General features: G+C 36.8%; 1 protein-coding gene across 1 annotated transcript in view; it reads left to right on the top strand.

The window, feature by feature from the left end:
• LOC131936612 (putative vitellogenin receptor) overlaps window positions 1-20419 on the top strand; it is a 30441-nt gene extending 10022 nt beyond the window's left edge. Inside the window, exons 14-38 of the mRNA XM_059293673.1 lie at window positions 79-192; window positions 1225-1447; window positions 1769-1859; window positions 2055-2155; window positions 3105-3311; window positions 4677-4849; window positions 6634-6759; window positions 7064-7183; window positions 7715-7840; window positions 8416-8640; window positions 9705-9830; window positions 10342-10467; window positions 10975-11085; window positions 11794-11922; window positions 12459-12610; window positions 12731-12841; window positions 13331-13443; window positions 13542-13742; window positions 16770-16963; window positions 17469-17582; window positions 17877-17991; window positions 18805-18942; window positions 19264-19416; window positions 19889-20021; window positions 20124-20419. Coding sequence (XP_059149656.1) covers window positions 79-192; window positions 1225-1447; window positions 1769-1859; window positions 2055-2155; window positions 3105-3311; window positions 4677-4849; window positions 6634-6759; window positions 7064-7183; window positions 7715-7840; window positions 8416-8640; window positions 9705-9830; window positions 10342-10467; window positions 10975-11085; window positions 11794-11922; window positions 12459-12610; window positions 12731-12841; window positions 13331-13443; window positions 13542-13742; window positions 16770-16963; window positions 17469-17582; window positions 17877-17991; window positions 18805-18942; window positions 19264-19416; window positions 19889-20021; window positions 20124-20243 — 3542 coding nt within the window. The 3' untranslated portion in view covers window positions 20244-20419. The remainder of the gene's footprint in view (window positions 1-78; window positions 193-1224; window positions 1448-1768; window positions 1860-2054; window positions 2156-3104; window positions 3312-4676; window positions 4850-6633; window positions 6760-7063; window positions 7184-7714; window positions 7841-8415; window positions 8641-9704; window positions 9831-10341; window positions 10468-10974; window positions 11086-11793; window positions 11923-12458; window positions 12611-12730; window positions 12842-13330; window positions 13444-13541; window positions 13743-16769; window positions 16964-17468; window positions 17583-17876; window positions 17992-18804; window positions 18943-19263; window positions 19417-19888; window positions 20022-20123) is intronic.
• The last annotated feature ends 3018 nt before the right edge of the window (window positions 20420-23437 follow it).

The following is a 23437-nucleotide window of genomic DNA, read 5'->3' as shown; positions in this document are numbered from 1 at the left end:
GTTGTAATGGACATGTGTTAGAAATTGTTCCTTAAAAAAACTAAATGCATAATTTTAAAAAACATGTTACTATTTTAGGTGGCACAGCCTGTTGGCATAAACACTGCAGTCACCTGTGTTTGAGTGGAGTAAATGGATCTGTCTCTTGTGCTTGTCCTGATGGGCACAGACTAGAAAACTCAACCTGCCACAGTAAGTGCCTTGCTCCACCTGTCACAGTAAGTGCCTTGCTCCACCTGTCACAGTAAGTGCCTTGCTCCACCTGTCACAGTAAGTGCCTTGCTCCACCTGTCACAGTAAGTGGCTTGCTCCACCTGTCACAGTAAGTGCCTTGCTCCACCTGTCACAGTAAGTGGCTTGCTCCACCTGCCACAGTAAGTGCCTTGCTCCACCTGCCACAGTAAGTGTCTTGCTCCACCTGTCACAGTAAGTGCCTTGCTCCACCTGTCACAGTAAGTGCCTTGCTCCACCTGTCACAGTAAGTGGCTTGCTCCACCTGTCACAGTAAGTGCCTTGCTCCACCTGTCACAGTAAGTGCCTTGCTCCACCTGTCACAGTAAGTGGCTTGCTCCACCTGTCACAGTAAGTGGCTTGCTCCACCTGTCACAGTGAGTGCCTTGCTCCACCTGTCACGGTAAGTGGCTTGCTCCACCTGTCACAGTAAGTGCCTTGCTCCACCTGTCACAGTAAGTGGCTTGCTCCACCTGTCACAGTGAGTGCCTTGCTCCACCTGTCACGGTAAGTGCCTTGCTCCACCTGTCACAGTAAGTGCCTTGCTCCACCTGTCACGGTGAGTGCCTTGCTCCACCTGTCACGGTAAGTGGCTTGCTCCACCTGTCACGGTAAGTGGCTTGCTCCACCTGTCACGGTAAGTGGCTTGCTCCACCTGTCACAGTAAGTGCCTTGCTCCACCTGTCACAGTAAGTGCCTTGCTCCACCTGTCACAGTAAGTGCCTTGCTCCACCTGTCACAGTAAGTGCCTTGCTCCACTTGATGTACCAGGCTACATAGTGTCAGCTTAATTTCCAAACGTAAATAGTGACAATGCTCTACATATTTTCTCTTGAAACAGAATTCTTAGTTTCACCACTCTGCATTTTTAACTTAATTAAAAACTACCTTTGTTTTTTGTAAACTGAGACATTGCCATCAAATTATAGCTGAATTTAAAAAAAAAAAACTCCAGAAGATTAAAAAACAACAAATCAACCTAACTTTTTCCAGAGATGAAGACCACACCCTTTCTTCTTGCTGCACAAAAAACTGAGATTATCTCCCTGCCACTGGTTGAGGCTGGAGAAGTGGAAGTGACCTCCCTTCACACATACTCCATGACCAATATCTACCTAACAGCTTACCTGTCTCAATCCCACCAAATTATCTACTCAGACATCACTGAAGGCCACACAAGCATCAAACTGTTGACCAGTTTGGACACGTATCCAGAGTAAGAAACTTTGTAGTTCTTGACATTTGATGTAGACCTGGTTATTTTTAACTTGGTAGATTCATAGCAACTCCATAGTTGGTTATGCTTTATTGAGGTATATTGCTTTACTTAGTCAATTTTTGTACATATCCATATCATCAATTGGGTAACTGAACAGCTAAGACAGCAATAACTATCAACTTTTTACTGTATTTAAATTAACAAGGGAAAATTACTGCATTTCAAGAATAAATGTTATAAAGCTTATTTTACAATAACTTAGTGTGCTAAGTCCATATGATGATAGTCCAAAACTGCATCAGTTTACTTTGACTGTAGGTCAGAAGAAATTCTCATGAACTTAGCAAGTGTGGAGAGTCTAGCTGTGGATGAGTCAGCTTCAGTTATTTACTGGTTAGATGAAGACAAGGTATTGCATTTCAATATTATTTTTTTTGCCTGTTTGAAATAGTACTAAACCCTCTAAGTTAAAGGGTTATCATTTTTTTCTAATTTTTTTTTTTATCATCTTTTTTTCATCTCTTGATATTCTTACTTTCTTCAAATAATTATTTAAATAGAGTGTTTATTATGTATTGATGATCTAATATTGACTTCATTTAAGGACATTGTTCAACTCACATCCTATGATGGAACTAAAAGAGCTACAATAAATATTGTAGGCATTCAACAGCTTTTAGCTATAGCTTTAGCCCCACAACATGGGTAAGTAGTTGTGTATTTAGAAATCAGATAGTTTATGATTAATAAAGTAAGTATAATGTTAAAATTGGACAGAATTACATTGTGTAGTTTATAATTTTTGGACAATTTTATGTTGTGTATCTTAATTTAAAAAAAAAAGAGAAAATTAAAAATAATAAGTGCCTTGTTTACATAAAGTAACAATATTAAAACTATTAAAAGAAAACAATACACAACCACCCGCCAGCAAGTAGGGACTACTAACAATACCCACAAATGTAAAAACATGCCACTCATACACAAGCTGCATACTTTTTCAAATAATGAAATGTGATGCCATCTAACATGCTTCCTCCACAAAACCAAAGCAGCCCCCTTAATTGGCCCAACCATAGCAACTAAATTTGACAAAAATTCTACTCTTACTTAATGTTCACTAACCAACATTCCAAAATGGCTACAGGACATTACCCCCCCCCCCCGTCAATTAATTGACAGTGGGGGGAGTAATGTCTGAGGGGAAATGTCTGTGGGGGTAATGCACTGTTCCCTCCAAAACACATACCTTTAAAAACAGTAAATGTGATTAAGGTAGAAACATGAAGCAGTGTATAACAAATCTCAATGAGTAGCAGTCACTGTATTCAAGTATAAAAACATACAAGGGCTATTTACCAACAGGGACACATAAAGCCTTTATGACTGAAAATGTCAACAATAAATAACCAAAGCTGCTATTTATTTCCCCAGGCTTCTGTTTGTATCAGCCCAGTCTGAACCCCCCCCCCCCCCCCAAGCTAATCTCTACCAGTACCTAACATGTTCCTAGCTCAGATATTTAAATCCTTAACATTTCCCCAGGCTTGTGTTTGTATCAGCCCAGTCTGAACCCCCCCCCCCCCCAAGCTAATCTCCACCAGTACCTAACATGTTCCTAGCTCAGATATTTAAATCCTTAACATTTCCCCAGGCTTCTGTTTGTATCAGCCCAGTCTGAACCCCCCAAGCTAATCAGGTGTCACCAAGACGGCCAGCACTGCTCTAGACTGGTCTCCACTGACCTGAGCTACCCCAGTTACCTGGTGGCTTACAGAGACAGGCTCTACTGGTCAGACTTCTTCTTGGGTGCCATTTCATCGGTTGACTTTCATGGGCGGGATAGGAAAACACATGCCATGTAAATAAATTGTATTATTATTATATGTTCATTATTATTTTGTAAAAAATTTACGTTTGCAGATAAGATGGTCATAATGCAAAGATTTAGAAATAATCTATTTCTGAATTACTAACCCGTTAGTCACGAGTTCGAATCCCGGTTCTAGTCGGAAGACCGTCCCTGAGTCCACCCAACTCTGATGGGTACCTAACTCACGTTAGGGAGATTAAAGGCATCTGGGCATAGTGCTGACCACACTATCTCTTTATATGCTGAGGTCACAGAAACAAGTAAACTCTACTTCACTTGCCCCATAGACCATCAGGTTTGAAAGGGAAACTTTTTTTTTACTATTTCTGTGACATTTGCATATATAGCAGTTAAGCTATAAGCCTTGCCATTTTTGCTTTCCCCAAGTGAAATAAGACATTTATCAGAGCTGATTGGACTGAGTGATATGGTAGGACCGGCCAGTGAGAGCTTGTAAAACAAACTCAAGAACTTGGGGCTACTAATAATGCTCTTCACTGCCTGACTACACTTTACTGTTGTATTATTTAAATGATTAAAATAGATTTGAGGAACAGAGTGGCCTTGCAGTATAGAGTTAGACTACTAACCGGCAAGTCTAAAGTTCAAATCTGGATTCAAATCAGTAGAATGCCCCCACCAGATTCCAACCAGCTCTGATGGGTACCTAACTCACATTAGGGAAACAAAGGTGACAGGGCATAGTGCTGATCACATTATCACCTTGCATGCCACGGTCATCATTTTAGATCAACTCTACTTCATCTGCCCCATGTGTTTAGGGCACAAACTGGAAAAGATGATGAAAATAGATTTGAAATATCAGTCATGAAGTTTAGTTAGTGAAAATTTAGAAATTCAGATTAACAAAGTGACATAAGATATATGAAATCTCTTGCTCCTTGGCATTATTATATTAAATAAGGCTGTGCACATTTTGTTTAACTACAGCACTTACATTTGTAAAGTAAAGTTTCCCTTTTAAACCTGACGGTCTATGGGGCAAGTGAAGTAGAGTTCGCTTGTTTCTGTGACCTTGGCATATGAAGAGATAGTGTGGTCAGCACTATGCCCAGCCGCCTTTACTTTCCCTAACGTGAGTTAGGTACCCATCAGAGTTGGATGGACTCAGGGACGGTCTACTGCCTTGAACCCAGGTTCGAACTCGAGACTTACGGGTTAAAAGTCCAGCTCTCTACCGCTAGAACACTCCGTCCCATTACTTACATTTATAGTTGTTACATTATCCAATGACTACTATACAACTGACTCCTGAGAAACTAGTTAGAACTGCACCACCACCTTTGTTGGTGAGTTACCTAACCACATCATTTGTATAAACCTTTTGTCCAGTACTAGAGGTAAACCACTGTCTATCGCGGTCCATGAAGACCTACTGTATTGGACAGAGCTGCAGGCTAGCTGTGTCTTCTATGTCAAACTGGGCGGGTCCTCCAGAGCCAGCAGATTAGAAACCTACAGATATCAGCTGACTGGCTTGGTTGTTGCTATACCCAACTCAGACTGTAAGTTCATTAGAACAGATTTTAACACGTTTTTATTAACTCAGCTTCGCGTGTGTTTGTTGTTAAAATTGACATTGAAAATTAGCCCACTTCTGATTGCTCTATAGATCTGAAATTTGGCATGTAGGTTACTTTCGCCTAACAATTTCAGATGCAATCATAAAAACTAGCAATTAGAGACCGTAATTAGCTTAATTTAATTACGCCCCAAGGGCCATAAAATTGAGGACATGATTTCTAAAGATACCGACAAGACTGGAGGCCTATTGACACAGTTACTTCGGCCCCAATCGATGTGAGCGCGCTGGCCGTGATCGCGTTGTGGCCGCGACAACCCAGGTTTGAATCCTGGTCGCTCAAGATTTTTAGTCCGTGTATTTATAAACACTTAGTCAAGTCATACTTAATCAAGTCATTAGATAAAGTAGAAAATAAACTATATAAACAACTTTTTTAAAAACCACGTTTTTCATGTGTAGCAACGGACTAAAAAGGAGAAAATAAAATACTTAAAAAAAACTTTTAAAAAACCACTTTTTTCTTGTGGACTAAAAAGTAGAAAATAAATTTTCATACATTTGATGACAAAAAACGTGGGTCGGGCAGATGGGTCGGGAAATTTGATGGTGAACGTACCCACGTTTTGTGTCATCAAATGTATGAAAATTTATTTTCTACTTTTTAGTCCACAAGAAAAACGTGGTTTTTTAAAAAGTATTTTATTATTTGTATTGCTTGGTAGTTATAATACCTGTTTAGCTTTGTTTACTATTATGGGTAATTTTAATGTTAGGTAAAATAACTTTAGAACCCAAGTGATAGTTTGTGAAATGAATTAATCTTTATTTACTGTGGCTCAAATTGAATATGATATTGACATACATCAGGAATATTTTTTTTTAAGGTATTGTATAGTATGGTAGCTAATCAGAGGCGTAGCGGGGGGGGGGGGGGTGCGGACCGCACCGGGTGACACCATTTAGGGGGGTGACACAAAGGCAAAAAACAGTAAAATATATAGAGAAAAATTTGAGGGGGGGTGCAAATCGAACATTTGTCCCCGGGAAGAGTCGCTTTGCCTCTGGGGGGGTGACACCATTAAGTGCCGCACCGGGTGACACCCAACCTCGCTACGCCACTGTAGCTAATGACATAAAGATGGTAAGCTGTTGAGAAATGGGCAGTTTTGTGGCAGACTTGTTACTGTGCAGCTGAATTAATCTGAAAGTGGTATTAGAAAATAATACATGTTAATTGTAGAGGGGGTCGTCAATAAATAACATCACACTTGTAGGGGAGGGGGTTCCGTAATTTTGTGACTGTGTGATGAGGGAAGTGTGACGTTACACTTTTGCATTATAAAAAAGCAATGATAGAAAACTAATTTTAGCCATTATTTTGCATTTTGGAAAACAGTTTTAATAAATTGTAATAGGAATTGATTAAAATACTCTATGTTGGCAGAGTTCAGACAAGATTTTGGAAAAATATTGTATTTTAAGAAATTCAACAGCAATTTTAATGGGGGGGGGGGGGGGGGGTAGGTTGAATGCTGAGGTGTGATGTCATTTTAGGGGGGGGGTCTGGCTTTTTGTGATGAAGGGGAGGGGGTGGAGGTAAAAAAAGTGACGTCATTTATGGATGATCCCTGGCCCCTAGTGATCATATATCCCTCTATTATAGATTACTGCTACCAATGACTAATTATATAATGTACATATGTTTCATGTTGAGAGTGGTACCACAAAGTCTCATCTGTAATTTTTTACATTTTGTTCACACAGTGAAGACCTCATGTTCTACAACAAATGGTGGCTGTGAACACATCTGTATCCCTACCCCATACAACGTAACTTGTGTATGTTCTCAGGGATTTGTTCTACAACACAACGGCAAGTCTTGCAAGAAAGGTCAGACATGATGCTGTCTAAATATATTCTTTCCTGTCTTTAAGTTGCTATTTTTTTATAAGCTTAAACTTTTATGTAGACAGACTAAGATCTAAAACTCTGTAAAATCTTTATTTAAAAAAAAATCTTTAGTTTATCAAAGTTTTGCAGGGTGAGGGTGTATATTGTATTATTTTTTGGGCATTTGACAGTTTAATTTAAACTAACAAATCCCTAACATTGTAGATTTTGTTTTAGAGATCCTCAAGTAACTATAAATAAAAGATTAGGCTTTTAACTTGGTCATCAAACTTATCTTATGTAGTTGAAGCTGCCCCGTGTACACAGCACCTGTGTGGAGATCACAGAACCTGCATATCTCAGAAGTCTTTGTGTGATAGGCTCATTGATTGCCCTGATGCATCTGATGAAGCTAACTGCTCAGGTAACATAAATCAATGTCTCATTAATTTTTTGATTACTCCTTAAGAATGTTTTTGTTGCTAGTCTCAATGTTAGAAACTTGTATGGATTGATTTAATTTTACAAGAAATTATGTTTAGATGAATGGACCTGTGCAAGCTTTTACTTCAGCTTTAAAATTAGTGGTTTACTTTTAGTATTCATGTTAGAAACTTATTTGATTGATACAATTTTATAAGAAATACATGAAATGAATCAATTTTGATTCATGGGGCTGTACAAGCATTGAATTTAGCTGTAAAATGATTTTTTAAATTATGCTTTTGGTCTCCATGTTAATTTCTTCTTACAATATAGAAGCTTTAAATTCAGCTGAAAAATTAGTGTTTGTTTTGCTTTTTGGTCTCCATGTTAGTAATTTCTATGGGCTGACATAATTTTACAAGATAGCTTTAAATTCAGCTGAAACAGTGTGTTGTATTTTGCTTTTTCTCTCCATGTTAGAAACATGTATGTGTTGATATAATGTTACAAGAAATGAATTACTGTTTAGATCACTTGAGCTGCACAAGCTATCAATTCAGCTGTAAAAATGGGCGCTGTATCAACAGACATTTCATGTGTGACAGAGACGATGACTGTGGGGACAGCAGTGACGAGCATGCCAGTATTTGTCCTGGTAAACATTTGCTTTCCATCTTTGTTTCACAATATTTATAACATGATAGCTTTGATGGTTTTCTTTAAATGCATCATTTTTAGATAAAAATGTGAAAACTAGTCATCCAACAAAAAATGGTTACATCTTTGGATGTTCTGCATTCAGTAAAGTTAGATTCTTATGGTCCCTAGGACAGATGCAGTAGATTACTTCTGTTACAGTACCTCACATATGAGGGAAAACTAGAGGCAGCACTATCCAGATTTAATTTTAATTTATATTTAATGTAAAAACTTTTTGCCCAGCATTTTGTTTTGGTTAATATTTTTTTTGTGAAAACAAAGAAGAAAAAAAACCAACTACCTAATGCTTATAAAGCTGTAGGCTTTAATTTGGCAGAACCCAAATCCTTACTAAGAATTAAATAAGAGTTGAGCAATAAATGTCAATTTAATTATAAATATAACTGAATGATGATTACATTTCATTATAAATTAACTTAACTATAATTGCATTTCATTATAAATTTAACTGAATTATGAACAGATTTCATTATGAATTTAACAAGACTATTAACAAATTCATTCACCCAGATTTGCACTGCTCCAGTGATGAGTTCACCTGTACAGACAAACACTGTATAGCTAAAGAACTTGTGTGCAACAAACAGCCAGACTGCCCAGATGGGAGTGATGAGCATCAGTGTGATGTACACTGCCAGGATGACGAGTATGAGTGTCAGTCTCAGTGTGTGGATGTTCACTGGCTGTGTGATGGGGACTGGGACTGTGCTGAGGGGGAAGATGAAATCAATTGCAGTAAGTTTTGTTTTGTCAGTAGATGAAATCAATTGCAGTAAGTTTGGTTTAGTCAGTACCTTTTATTTTATTTTTTTCATTAATGTAAACAAATATTTATAGAGCTGAAATTAAGTCAAACCCTGAGCTGAAATAAACCCAAAATATGAGTGGGTGTAAGTATCTCTAAATTGCTTGGATAAGTGTTAGAAAAACTCTAAATTGCTTAAAATTGGCTGGACAGTTTATAGAATTTCTAAATTGCCCAAAATTGCCTGGAGTTTCTAGAATCTCCAAATTGCCCAAAATTGGCTGAACAGTTTCTAGAATCTCTAAATTGCCCAAAATTGGCTGGACAGTTTCTAGAATCTCTAAATTGCCCAAAATTGGCTGGACAGTTTCTAGAATCCCTAAATTGCCCAAAATTGGCTGGACAGTTTCTAGAATCCCTAAATTGCCCAAAATTGGCTGGACAGTTTCTAGAATCCCTAAATTGCCCAAAATTGGCTGGACAGTTTCTAGAATCCCTAAATTGCCCAAAATTGGCTGGACAGTTTCTAAAAATCTCCAAATTGCCCAAAATTGGCTGGACAGTTTCTAGAATCTCTAAATTGCCCAAAATTGGCTGGACAGTTTCTAAAAATCTCCAAATTGCCCAAACTTGGCTGGACAGTTTCTAGAATCTCTAAATTACCTGCATACATCCCATGATAGCTATTCCCGTTAATAACACATTGTAATTATAAGCACATTTATTGAACAATTAAAAAAACTGATAATAAATAGCCCTCAACAAAAGAATGAACTTGTTATTGATCACAACAGGCAATATTAACAATATTTCACTGCTAATCAATAATGTACATACAATCTCAATTTTTTTTTCTTGCATACAATGTAAACTAATTTCCATGGTAAGATTTGTAGGGCCTACATACAATCTATTAAAGAAATGACCACTTATGAAAATCTTTTCAGCATCACTAGGATGTGATGTGGAAGAGTTCCAGTGTTTTGAATTTAAAGATTTGTAGGGCCTACATATAATCTATTAAAGAAATGACCATCCATTCAAATCTTTTCAGCATCACTAGGGTGTGATGTGGAAGAGTTCCAATGCTGGAATGGTTCTTGTATAGAGCACAGGTTGATCTGTGATGGAACACAACACTGCCAATCTGGAGAGGACGAATCTTATTGTAATAATAAAGGTCAGATATTTTAAACTGCTAGAAATAAATACAAAATACTACTAAATATCAAGCTGGACTTGCAATGTGTGTTGTAGAGCACATGTGTTGAGTTCTTAGTCTAAGAGTTTTTGCTAAGTGCTTATCATACAATGTTTATGATTACCTTGTTTTACTTATCACTTGTCAAAGAAATAAATAAACCACTACCTTTAAGTAAACAAAAATTAAGTCCATTTTTTCAAAAGCCATCCATATACCTCTTCGATGATTTGACAGTGCCTTTAAAAATTTAGTATTTAAATTTCTTGTACAAATTAATACAGAAATTAAATTAATACTGCGTTATTTGAAACTGGTCATGTTACTGCTTTTTAACCATGGAGTAGTAACTTATATCAAAATTCTATCAAGTAGTTTATTCCAAAAGTAGATAAAGATGATTATGCTATTGTTACTGTTCAGTATGAGTAGAACTTTTAAAATGCGTAAAACAAATAATGTAAAAGCACAAATGTTTGCATTGTGTTAGTTTCAGAGCATGCGGAGTACTGTGAGGATGGCTTTGTGTGTTCCACTGGAGAGTGTATAGAGCTGGGATGGGTTTGTGATGGTGCCAGTGACTGCAGGGATGGATCAGATGAAAGCTTTTGTAAAGGTGGGTTCAGGGTCATTCATGGAGTCATTTGATGGTACATTTGATGTTTTGGCTATTTGGAAGGTATTGTGTAATTGTTTCTACTTTTTTATGACAGCAATAGGCCTATAACTTAAGATTTTTCTCCAACTCTAGTCAATTGTAGGCCTACATCTAATTTAATTAATGAAAGTGTGCTATCATAAAATCCTTGAACTAACCTCTTGCATAAGTGTACACGCTTTGATTCCTAGATGGTACATATAGGGCCTACATTACACATCAGTCTACTACTTCCGACTTCTGTCAAATAACTTGTTCATATTGAATGAGGCTTTAGTTTCATACAAGACTTGTTAGCAATAATTAATTTCATGTTATTATGTTCAGTAACATGATAATTAATTTCTAGATGCTATTGATGCAATGACATGCCAATTATGTTGTCATTATGTGTAGTGACGAGCAAACTAATTTCTGGATGCTATTTATACAATGATATTCTAATTAATGCATGTCTTTGTTCAGTGACATGCAGGACCTTTAACCCCTGTAGCCAGCTATGTGTCAACACAAAGAAAGGTCCAACCTGCAAATGTAGGGAAGGTTTTTATCTGACCAAGGATGTTTTATGTGAAGGTAAGATTTCATCTGACCAAGGATAATTTATGTGAAGGTGGGTTAGAATGTTATCTGACAAAAGACATTTATGTGAATGTAAGTTTAGTTTCGAATCTTTTAAAGACTAAATTATCTGCTCCTAATAGCCATCAGTAATTCCACCCGGCTTTATGATTGTAAACAGCTCACCAGACTGGTGGGGTGTGGGTAGTAGCAATATGTTTTTTTGAGCATGCCTGGAGAGTGAGAGAAGGGGATGTTAGGCATGCGTCTACGCCTTGTCCCACATGGTCCCTCCATGAAGAGAATTATATATATAAATTACTAGACAGTGAATTTTACTAGAGTCAAGCATAGAATAATACACATTCAATAGATCCACTATCACTATCTGTTTTTGACCACCTGGGGTGTTGTGAAAATATAGTGTAAAATCCAATGTTTCCATCAGATATTGATGAGTGCAGTGAGAGAAATGGGGGTATAAAATCCAATGTTTCCATCAGATATTGATGAGTGCAGTGAGAGAAATGGGGGTATAAAATCCAATGTTTCCATCAGATATTGATGAGTGCAGTGAGAGAAATGGGGGTATAAAATCCAATGTTTCCATCAGATATTGATGAGTGCAGTGAGAGAAATGGGGGTATAAAATCCAATGTTTCCATCAGATATTGATGAGTGCAGTGAGAGAAATGGGGGTATAAAATCCAATGTTTCCATCAGATATTGATGAGTGCAGCGAGAGAAATGGGGGCTGCAGTCAACACTGTGAGAACACCAAAGGAAGTTTTCATTGTCTGTGTGAGGACCACTACCAGCTGGGGATCAATCTGAAGAGCTGCAAGGCTTCTGGTGAGTGCTGTAATCATACTGTGCACACATGAGTGAGATCTATTTGTAGATAATATTCTACAATCTAAACCTTGTAGGGGACGCAGTGGTCTAGCAGTAGAGCGCTAGACTGCTAACCCATAAGTCTTGAGTTCAAATCCGGGTTCAAAGTCAGTAGCCGTCCCTGAGTCCACCCAACTCTGATGGGTACCTAACTCATGTTAGGGAAAGTAAACGTGGCTGGGCATAGTGCTGACCACACTCTCTTCATATTCAGAGGTCACAGAAACAAGTGAACTCTACTTCACTTGCCCTATGGACTGTCAGGTTTGAAAAGGGAACTTTACTTTTACTTACTTTAAATCTTGTTCATATTTACTGTTGTAAAAATTATATTTAAATTTTTAAAAATTTACATGTGTTGACATAATTCATGTGAAAACCAATTAGGTCAAACGTATTAGGCTTTTTTTTTAATTTTCTATATTTTAAACTTGTTTCCTTTTTTAAGCACTAGATAACTGTTAATTATAAAATAAATTTAATTAAATCTTTAGGTTCTCGTCCTTCTTTATTTATTGGATCTTCAAATGGATTACACAATGTAACTTTAGACGGTAAAGGGGATGTTTTCTTAGAAACAAAATATCCCATCCGTCAATTTGATATTAACATACAATCTGGACATGTCTTCTGGGCAACACAAAAGGTAAATTAACAATTTTAGTTATTGTTTCTAATTTGAACTTATGACTGTTCTATTAAATCTTTTGAGAAAATTTGAAGAAACTATATGGCTTTTTTCTAATAAAAACAATTTTATCTTTAGGACAGGAGATCTAACATGACTTTTTATTCCTCCCTGGGGTTTGAGATGACTCTAGGGGAGATCACTGGCATCTCTGTTGATTGGCTGATAGGAAATGTTTACATTGCTCAGGTTGGTTCTTATCTATTTTTACTACATACATTCTAAATTGCCATTCAACATTTTTGTATGTACTTTAAACTGATTAGCAGTTAAATTTTTAGATAATCTGTACACTAATTAGAAGAGGTGTAAAGGACATTAAATAACTTCAATACGAATAGGCACCATGAATTTTTGTCCATTTATTCTTATGTACTATTGTACACCTCATTAACCACCTTTCCATATCCTAACAATCTGACAACCCCCCCCCCCCCCCATTATCTTTTATACCCGTGTTCAACTTTAGGATAGCAATACATAAACAATGGGCGAACTCAACTCACACCCGCACTATCCACTAAGTTCTAGAGTAATCTAATCTAACCTACAAATGAACAATAACAAGATGTACACTTTTTTCTTCATTATGACTCAAATAACACAACTTTCTAAAAGGCAACTTATCATAACTTTAATTGATAATTGATATAAAAATGTTAACTGCATTGGACACAGGTCTATGGTGGCGTGGGATCAATTCTTGTTTGCAATGGGAAAAATTCTTGTGCTACTCTGATCACCCGGCCTAACTTTAAACCTGCCTCACTAGTTCTACACCCCCATAGAGGGTAAGTTTCGTTTTAATAATAATATAGTTTTATACTATTTATTTATGAGCATCTATTAGTGTACTAACCTGAGGTAACATGTATTTTTTAAATCTCAGTAAAATGTTTTGGCTTTCGATGTCTGACGTCCCGAAAGTTGAGCAGAGCTGGATGGATGGAAGCTACCCACAAGCACTGCTGGTGATGTCACCCATGTCGAAACCAGTTTCTCTGACCATTGACCATGTCACTGAGCAGCTTTATTGGATGGACGGTGAACTTGGTGTTCTGGAGACATGTAGAGTGGATGGTACTAAAAGGTCAGTGGCTGGACTTTGTGGAGTGGATGGTACTAAAAGGTCAGTGACTGGACTTTGTGGAGTGGATGGTACTAAAAGGTCAGTGACTGGACTTTGTAGAGTGGATGGTACTAAAAGGTCAGTAGCTGGACTTTGTAGAGTGGATGGTACTAAAAGGTCAGTGACTGGACTTTGTGGAGTGGATGATACTAAAAGGTCAATGGCTGGACTGAGTGGATGGTACTAAAAGGTCAGTGGCTGGACTTTGTAGAGTGGATGGTACTAAAAGGTCAGTGGCTGGACTTTGTAGAGTGGATGGTACTAAAAGGTCAGTGGCTGGACTTTGTGGAGTGGATGGTACTAAAAGGTCAGTGGATGGACTTTGTAGAGTGGATGGTACTAAAAGGTCAGTGGCTGGACTTTGTAGAGTGGATGGTACTAAAAGGTCAGTGGCTGGACTTTGTAGAGTGGATGGTACTAAAAGGTCAGTGGCTGGACTTTGTAGAGTGGATGGTACTAAAAGGTCAGTGGCTGGACTTTGTGGAGTGGATGGTACTAAAAGGTCAGTGGCTGGACTTTGTGGATGGTACTAAAAGGTCAGTCACTGGACTTTGTAGAGTGGACGGTACTAAAAAGTCAGTGGCTGGACTGAGTGGTTGGTACTAAAAGGTCAGTGGCTGAACTTTGTGGATGGTACTAAAAGGTCAGTGGCTGAACTTTGTGGATGGTACTAAAAGGTCAGTGGCTGGACTTTGTGGATGGTACTAAAAGGTCAGTGGCTGGACTTTGTAGAGTGGATGGTACTAAAAGGTCAGTGGCTGGACTTTGTAGAGTGGATGGTACTAAAAGGTCAGTGGCTGGACTTTGTGGAGTGGATGGTACTAAAAGGTCAGTGGCTGGACTTTGTGGATGGTACTAAAAGGTCAGTCACTGGACTTTGTAGAGTGGACGGTACTAAAAAGTCAGTGGCTGGACTGAGTGGCTGGTACTAAAAGGTCAGTGGCTGAACTTTGTGGATGGTACTAAAAGGTCAGTGGCTGAACTTTGTGGATGGTACTAAAAGGTCAGTGGCTGTACTTTGTGGAGTGGATGGTACTAAAAGGTCAGTGGCTGGACTTTGTGGATGGTACTAAAAGGTCAGTGGCTGGACTGAGTGGATGGTACTAAAAGGTCAGTGGCTAGACTTTGTAGTGGATGGTACTAAAAGGTCAGTGGCTGAACTTTGTGGATGGTACTAAAAGGTCAGTGGCTGGACTTTGTGGATGGTACTAAAAGGTCAGTGGCTGGACTTTGTGGATGGTACTAAAAGGTCAGTGGCTGGACTTTGTGGATGGTACTAAAAGGTCAGTGGCTGGACTTTGTGGATGGTACTAAAAGGTCAGTGGCTGGACTGAGTGGATGGTACTAAAAGGTCAGTGGCTGGACTTTGTGGATGGTACTAAAAGGTCAGTGGCTGGACTTTGTAGAGTGGATGGTACTAAAAGGTCAGTGGCTGGACTTTGTGGATGGTACTAAAAGGTCAGTGGCTGGACTTTGTGGATGGTACTAAAAGGTCAGTCACTGGACTTTGTAGAGTGGACGGTACTAAAAAGTCAGTGGCTGGACTGAGTGGCTGGTACTAAAAGGTCAGTGGCTGTACTTTGTGGAGTGGATGGTACTAAAAGGTCAGTGGCTGGACTTTGTAGAGTGGATGGTACTAAAAGGTCAGTGGCTGGACTTTGTAGAGTGGATGGTACTAAAAGGTCAGTGGCTGGACTTTGTAGAGTGGATGGTACTAAAAGGTCAGTGGCTGGACTTTGTGGAGTGGATGGTACTAAAAGGTCAGTGGCTGGACTTTGTGGATGGTACTAAAAGGTCAGTCACTGGACTTTGTAGAGTGGACGGTACTAAAAAGTCAGTGGCTGGACTGAGTGGCTGGTACTAAAAGGTCAGTGGCTGAACTTTGTGGATGGTACTAAAAGGTCAGTGGCTGAACTTTGTGGATGGTACTAAAAGGTCAGTGGCTGTACTTTGTGGAGTGGATGGTACTAAAAGGTCAGTGGCTGGACTTTGTGGATGGTACTAAAAGGTCAGTGGCTGGACTGAGTGGATGGTACTAAAAGGTCAGTGGCTAGACTTTGTAGTGGATGGTACTAAAAGGTCAGTGGCTGAACTTTGTGGATGGTACTAAAAGGTCAGTGGCTGGACTTTGTGGATGGTACTAAAAGGTCAGTGGCTGGACTTTGTGGATGGTACTAAAAGGTCAGTGGCTGAACTTTGTAGAGTGGATGGTACTAAAAGGTCAGTGGCTGGACTTAGTAGAGTGGATGGTACTAAAAGGTCAGTGGCTGGACTTTGTGGATGGTACTAAAAGGTCAGTGGCAGGACTGAGTGGATGGTACTAAAAGGTCAGTAACTGGACTTTGTGGAGTGGATGGTACTAAAAGGTCAGTGGCTGGACTGAGTGGATGGTACTAAAAGGTCAGTGGCTGGACTTTGTAGAGTGGATGGTACTAAAAGGTCAGTGCATGGACTTTGTAGAGTGACTGGACTTTGTAGAGTGACTGGACTTTGTGGAGTGGATGGTACTAAAAGGTCAGTGGCTGGACTTTGTAGAGTGGATGGTACTAAAAGGTCAGTGGCTGGACTTAGTGGAGTGGATGGTAGATAAAGGTCAGTGGATGGTACTATTACTATTAGGCTCAAATAGTCACTTTACATCTGGAGTTATTTTGAGTAAGTCAAAAATATAAAGAGTTGATCTAGAATATCAATTTTGTAATCAGTTTTATTAACTACGTTTTGATATGTGCACACATATGATAGATGTTTCTGATAAACCTAATTTAAAAAACATAAAAATTTAGTGTTTTAAAAAAACCTAAACAGGTGCGCTGGTTGAGGTTTTCATCTACATTTTTGAAACCTCACAGTATTAACATAGCTATGGCCCTGTTTATCTTTAGTCAAGTTCCTATAAAGTTTATACCCTACCATTAAATAACTGTTGTTATTTTGATACATTATTTTTCTTCTATTTTTTTTACTACAAATGTTTCCACTGCACAGGTTTTCAGTATCAAGCCATTTACCTACACTAGTTTACAGACTGGATGTGTTTGAGAGCACTGTGTACCTTGCCAGCCAGGGAGAGAGTGTTGTGCACAGGATACCTGTATATCAGCAAGATGCTGCCCATAGCTCTATAAAACTCTCACATGTTGGACCATTAAAAGTTGTCCACAAATTAAAACAACCAGCTGGTAAGTAATAAATAAATCGAGGGAGTGAACTTTTCTAGAATGTTTTCAAGTTAATATTAAATAATTCATCTTTCTGATAGGTATTAGAAATTTCAGCTATGTTATTTGTAACACATTTAGCGTATGAAATGTTTAAAAAAAGTAGCTTGTAATTGGTTTAGATGAACTTTAAAACACCATGATTTAAAGCACCTGCCTCTAATATACACAATTTCTTTTCAAAATCGTTTGCATATTTTAAAAGTTTTTGGCTGAAAAGTGATTGCTGCTTTATATGAACTATTACTGTTAAGCCTATTCCAACAAACCCAAAAAATGTCATGTTTAATTTGATAACCAATATTTTTCTAGTTTAACACTTAAAGTTAATGAGATTACTTTGTATCACTGTGTGTTTGAGCCTACAAAATTGTATATACCCACAAATTTTGTTTTCACTAAGTGCATGTCCCATGAAATTATTTTATAAAGAGGCTCATGTATGCTTCAACTATTTTATTTTTAGGTACCAATGTATGCGCCAACAAAACCTGCATGTTTTTGTGTGTAAGAAGCCCTACTGGAGGAAGGTGCATTTGCAAAGATGGCTTTGGGAGTAAAACAAATACTCAATGCATAGGTACACATATAGCTTAAAGTCAAGAACTACTGGCATACATTTAATAGTAATGTGGTATTTGTATTAGTTTTAAACTATTAATTGACAAGTAGAGCTAGTTTTATATCACTTATGATTCCTGGATATGTTGCACTTAGCCCACTCCTCCGTACAATTTACTAACATTTTAAATATCTCAATTGTCTTCTGATTGAGCAGCTATTATTAAAATTTAATCCCTCATTCTTGTAAGAGTGGTCTGAATACTTGGACTGCAATCAAATTTAACCCTTCACCCTTGTGCCATTAAAACAGGTTCTCTGATGGAGACCAGTGTCCATGCTACTACCACCACCGGCACTGAGTGCTCACTTCTCTGTGAGAATGGAGGAGTTTGTCTGATTGATGAGGATGACATTGAATCTTGCAGGTCAGATTTTAAAGCTATTTCAATTTGAAATAAACCCACAACTCATTAATGTTGCTACGAGCCGTATTTAGATGTTTTATTTTCTACTTTTCAGTAATTCATAATTTGTGAATTCGACAGTACCAATGCTGCCACTGAAAATATTTGCTTCAAAACACTATCAGTAGGTCGTTAAGAACGATACCTCCTTTCCCCCAACCCCTACCCTACACCCCCCCCCCCGTGAAAGCATCCTCCTCTTAGTTACCTCCCCTTAGTTTACAATAGTTTCAAACTAAATTATCTGCCCCTAATGGCCGTCACTAAACCCGGCTCTATGAATGTAAACATTTAGCGTGAACCACAGCTCACCAGACCATGTGGGGGTGGGGTTAGTAGGGAGCGCGCTTACAGCTTGTTTTCTAGCGTCTCCCAGAAGAGAATTATATATATATAGATAGATTGTCACGATTCTAACTTACACAGTAATGCTGTATTACATTAAATTATGCATTGCAATCCTTAAGTCCACCAAACCCACCTCAATAAGTAAACATAGCTGTGCTAGGTTTTTAATTCACATTTTGGCCAGTGAATAGGATTTTTACTTCATCTACCCTATTCAAACACATCTTCATATGAAGAGGTCACAAAAACAGGTGAACTCTATCTGCCCCATGGATTGCCAGGTTCAAAAGAGTAACTTTACACCCTATTAAAAAATTGTATAAAATTATTTAAAAAGGATAATTTTCTTCAAAACTGATTTTTAAAAAAAAATAGATTGGTCATGATTTTGAGTTGTTTTAAATAATAAATTATCTTTTATTTTAGGTGTCCACAAGGGTACGGTGGAGTATTTTGTCAAAAGCTTCTGACCAAAGCTAGTACCACAATTGACACTGAATGCTCACTTCTCTGTGAGAATGGAGGACTTTGTCTGATTGATGAGGATGACATTGAATCTTGCAGGTCAGATTAATAAAACAACAATCAAAGCAAATTGAATTTGGAATAAAACTACTACTTAATAAAGTCTGCGCAATATTGACATACTACATTAACCATAGTCCAAATGGCTAGATTTACTATGTAGTAATAATGCTTAGTTTAGGCAATTCTTTCACTTTGTCATTTTGCTAATGACCGAAAATTCTACTTCATCTACCCTATTGAAAGCTGGCTGGAAATCAGAAAGGATAAATTCATAAACTGAGATTGAGAAAAACACATTTTTGAATAGGTTGGTTATTCATTTTTCAACCATTACTGAATCATTGGTTACAATTACAGGTGTCCAGAAGGATATGGAGGAATATTTTGTCAAAAGCTGCTGACCACAGGTTCAGACAAGAAACGTTCCCTAGCCTGGACAGCTGGCATTATTGTGCCACTCACTCTCCTGGTTGTAGCAGCTATTGCCATATTTTGTCTAAGACAAAGAAGGTAAAGCATCCTTCATTTAAATTTTTTAAAATTTCAATTACTATTGTAGGCCTATGTGGTTTTAACTATATACTACACATATTTAACTTATTAATGTGCATCAACCCATAAAAAAAATGTATTAACGTGTTTGCTACTCAAGTGTGTATAGTAGATTAGTACAGGAATGTGCAATATATGGCTTTTGATTTTTTTAATTCAATGAATTTTTAAAAGATTAAATAGATCATGCATTTTATCTGCATATATACATCATGCGTATGTATACAGATGTATAAAGAATAGTTTCCAAATGTTATGGTATATTATTATATTTAATCAAAGTAGTTAATATTGATGATGAGTTGTCAAGAAGTTTTTTTTTAAATGTATAATAGAGGACAAACACAGGACGTCCAAAAAACTATATCACTAGTTCTTGACTACATTCTAGAATGTAAGTACTATTAAAATGTATTGATCCACTCAACAGAAGTAATCAAAATGTTATAAGAACTATTTGGTTTGGAGATCCCAAATTTACACTAACCAAGAAAGATGACGAGGAAGAAATTGTCCCAGAATTGTCTTTCTCCAACCCAGAATTTCCAGATGAAGCCTTTGAGGTTTGAAATTTTATTTTCAACGAGGTTGGAAATTTAAAATTAATTTTTTTTTTTTTTTTTAATTTATAAAAAAAAATTTCATATGCATCTGTTCTATTGCAGAACAGCCCAAATGGCGACCCTGACTGGTGGAAAAAGCTCCTGGCCACTTCTTCAGTAAACAACATTCATGCCAGCAACATGAGAGTTGGTTCAAAGATGACAGACAAGGATGCCAGTTGATGTGAAATACAATAGTTAAATAAAAATGGAACTTTTGTTTTATGTCGTATGTGAATTACACATAGCAATGGGATGTCGCTAGATCTATATAATCTACTGTGTATTATTAAATTATTAACTAAACCTTCTGGTTTTTTTGTTTGTTAAAATCATGTAGTTGCTTATAATTCAAAAACTATCAAAATTAAAAATAATTTTTAGACAGATATTAACTTTAATAAAGTATATTTACAGAGACCCAAGGTATCTACAAATGTTTGAATGAAGCTTTAAGTGCTGTAGAAAATTTTTTTTTCATGAATAAATGGCAAGCAGCATTAATGCTTTATAAAGGAAAGCAAATTGGTTTGAATAATGGCAAAAAAAATGGTGCCCAAATGAAATTAACAGAAATTTATATTTATCAAACATTTGTTTTAGAATTAGATCACATGTTGGCATAAGTTGCCTAAGATTAAGAAAGCATTTAATAATTTAAAGTCTCCACGTTAGTTTTTTGTAAGTTGTGCATAAAAACCTAGAGTGGGAGAACAATTCTGCACCACTACTCCCCAGCATCCCTAAATTTTTTCAAGCCACCAGTTATGTCTTGTGAATTAAAATATATATAAAGCCGATTGGTTGCAATCATATTTTTTACAAGATGTTTTTTAAATTTGAAAATTTCAAAAAATATGGAAAAAGTGTTTAACAACGTCATCAAATAGTGCTTTTACATAAATTTCCAGTTAAACCGGCACTGTATTGAACATTGCTTTTGAAGCTGTTGCATCAAAAAGCTTTCAGTAAAATGCAGCTTTATAAATTAGATTGTATAAGGCCACATCTGGCTAATGACTCTGCATTGATCACTCCCTGCATTCTTGCTAATCCTGGCACATGCACTAATTATATTATATATAAAAGTAGATGCAACATCATGACCTGATGCTGCATTAAGCATGAGCAGTTTAATATTCACACGCTTGCAGGATAAATGAACTATTGTGTCGTAGCCTGTGTCAAGTTTAATTGTGGACACATATTACTTATGAACACAGACATCACAAACAGCAGTTACCGAGTACCAAGACCATCAGAGTAAACAAATGCAAAAAGTCAGATCCAATTATCATAAATATTCTGTATTGTCACAAAGAGTTAAGGAAACTTGTTACATGTACAATAAATGAACTGTATACAGTCACAACTAAAATGAAACTAGTATTATGACCATCATTAAGGTTCATTATTAATAAAAAAAATGTATGAAAATTGTTTGCTTCAAGAACTTTTAATGCAAATGGTACTGGGTCTGCCAGCATCATAAGAAAAAATTTTTTAAGTAGCCTATTAACAAATTATCATAACAAGTCATTTATCAGCTTAAACTACAAAATAGTCTCAAGTCATCTACATAATGTAATATTACATGATACAGCTTTAAATTAAAATAGATCTAGCAGCTAACTAAATGAACAATTAGATCTAGGTCTCTTATTTAATTTTGTCAGCCAATTTTTAATATAAAATAATATTATAATATAGTAAACAAAATGTAATTTTACTCATTAACATGCTGGTGTTGGATGAAAAAGTTCTGGGGTTCTATTTATTATTTTTTAGACATGACATCATAAGGCTGAGGATCTCTTAAGTACTTGGGATCTTTCAAAATTATTGGCATGTAACCAGATAATCTGGAACGTTTAATTGAACGAGCTACATGTTTTTGCATAGGTATGCACAATCCCGTAATAGCACGACCATAAATGCGGCCTGTAAATGGTGAAACAAATTGGCTCAACAGCCGCACATTTTTATGATCAATTTTTATACCAAATGTACACAAATTGCAGCGTTTATAATCTTTTGAAAATGGATCCTGAATTTCTCCGAGAGGCATATCATCTTTCATTTTGCTCATCAACGTTTCAACTAAAACTGGATCAAAAGTCTTATTACATGTTGGAGTGGTCTGCTTTTTATATTCAAAACGTGGACGTCTGTTTCTTGATCTGATTTTTTTTAAATTGTAGGATTCATCGATAATCTTTGAGGTCGAGCTGAGTGTCGACTCAGAAGAGTCAGAAATGAAGCGAAGGTGAGTTAAAGAATAGCAAGGTTTGACGTTAATTGTCTCAAAAACTGAACGATGAATAGTTCCTTGTGGTCTTAAGCTTGTAACACAGTTGCTTATAAATCTTGAAATATGAAGAGGGTAGCCTGTAATATGTCCCAGTGACATTTTAGATCCTAGGACACGGACATGCTGAAGAGCTGCCATTTTCAAACAGGAAATAGATGCTACCGGTAATACTAAAATACGTTAAATATCGAAATGAGCTAAACACACGTATCTTCCTAAACTAGATCCTTGAACTTACATTTTTTTACTTACAAGTTAACTGCCACGATTGTAAAGAAAACACAGTAGATCTAAATTCTTTAAATTTTAGAAAATCTTTTTTTTTGTGATGTTTGCTCAAAAGATAAGTTTTAATAAAACAAATATAAAAATAACTTTATGATAATTAGCTTTTAAATGCGCTGAAAATATGAAATCAAAACAAGCTCACTTTCTTTAATAAAAGCTTTGGTCGCTAAAATGTGTAAGTGATCGCATAATAATAGTCAAATGCTTACCTTTTTTTAAGTTTCAGTGTATTCAAAAGCTTGTTGCTGTAAAGGTCTTTAAATATTTGTTTTATTTTCAACTTTTTACTAATTCGTTCTATATCTATACTTACTATGTAGTCTAGAATATGTCTAAATATTTGCGTTAAAACCCGATAAATAGCTTCAATCTCTACAAGACAATGTCCCTTACTTTTCTTAGTTTATTGTCGACTCTCTGGCAAAAAGCAATATGTCGTGAAGAAAAAACTGTCGTCAGATTGCTAATCGAGCTATCACTGGTGAAAAAAAAACCTTGTTCCCTCCATTTCTTTATTCAATGCAGTAATTTTCAAATTTAATTTTAATGTCTAATTTAATTTCTAATCGGAATAAAATAGGTTTTCTTGCATAATCTTTGTTTAAAATTTGAATAAAATCACTGAATTAGTAGTGGTTTAACATAAAGAACGTTATCCAGCACATTTTGTTAATTAACAACGCAACTAGATTTTTGTTGCTAAAACGTTTCGTTTCTCACAATATCACAGTTTCTTTTATGGCTATCAGACAGGTACAGAGGCGTAGCGAAGGGGGGG

This window comes from Physella acuta, unplaced genomic scaffold (genome assembly GCF_028476545.2).
Source record: "Physella acuta isolate Inbredline_101_S28 unplaced genomic scaffold, ASM2847654v3 ptg000182l, whole genome shotgun sequence".
Classification (NCBI taxonomy): Eukaryota; Metazoa; Mollusca; class Gastropoda; family Physidae; genus Physella; species Physella acuta.
Note: the sequence above shows the minus strand (reverse complement) of the source record. Positions and strands in the feature narration are given on the sequence as shown.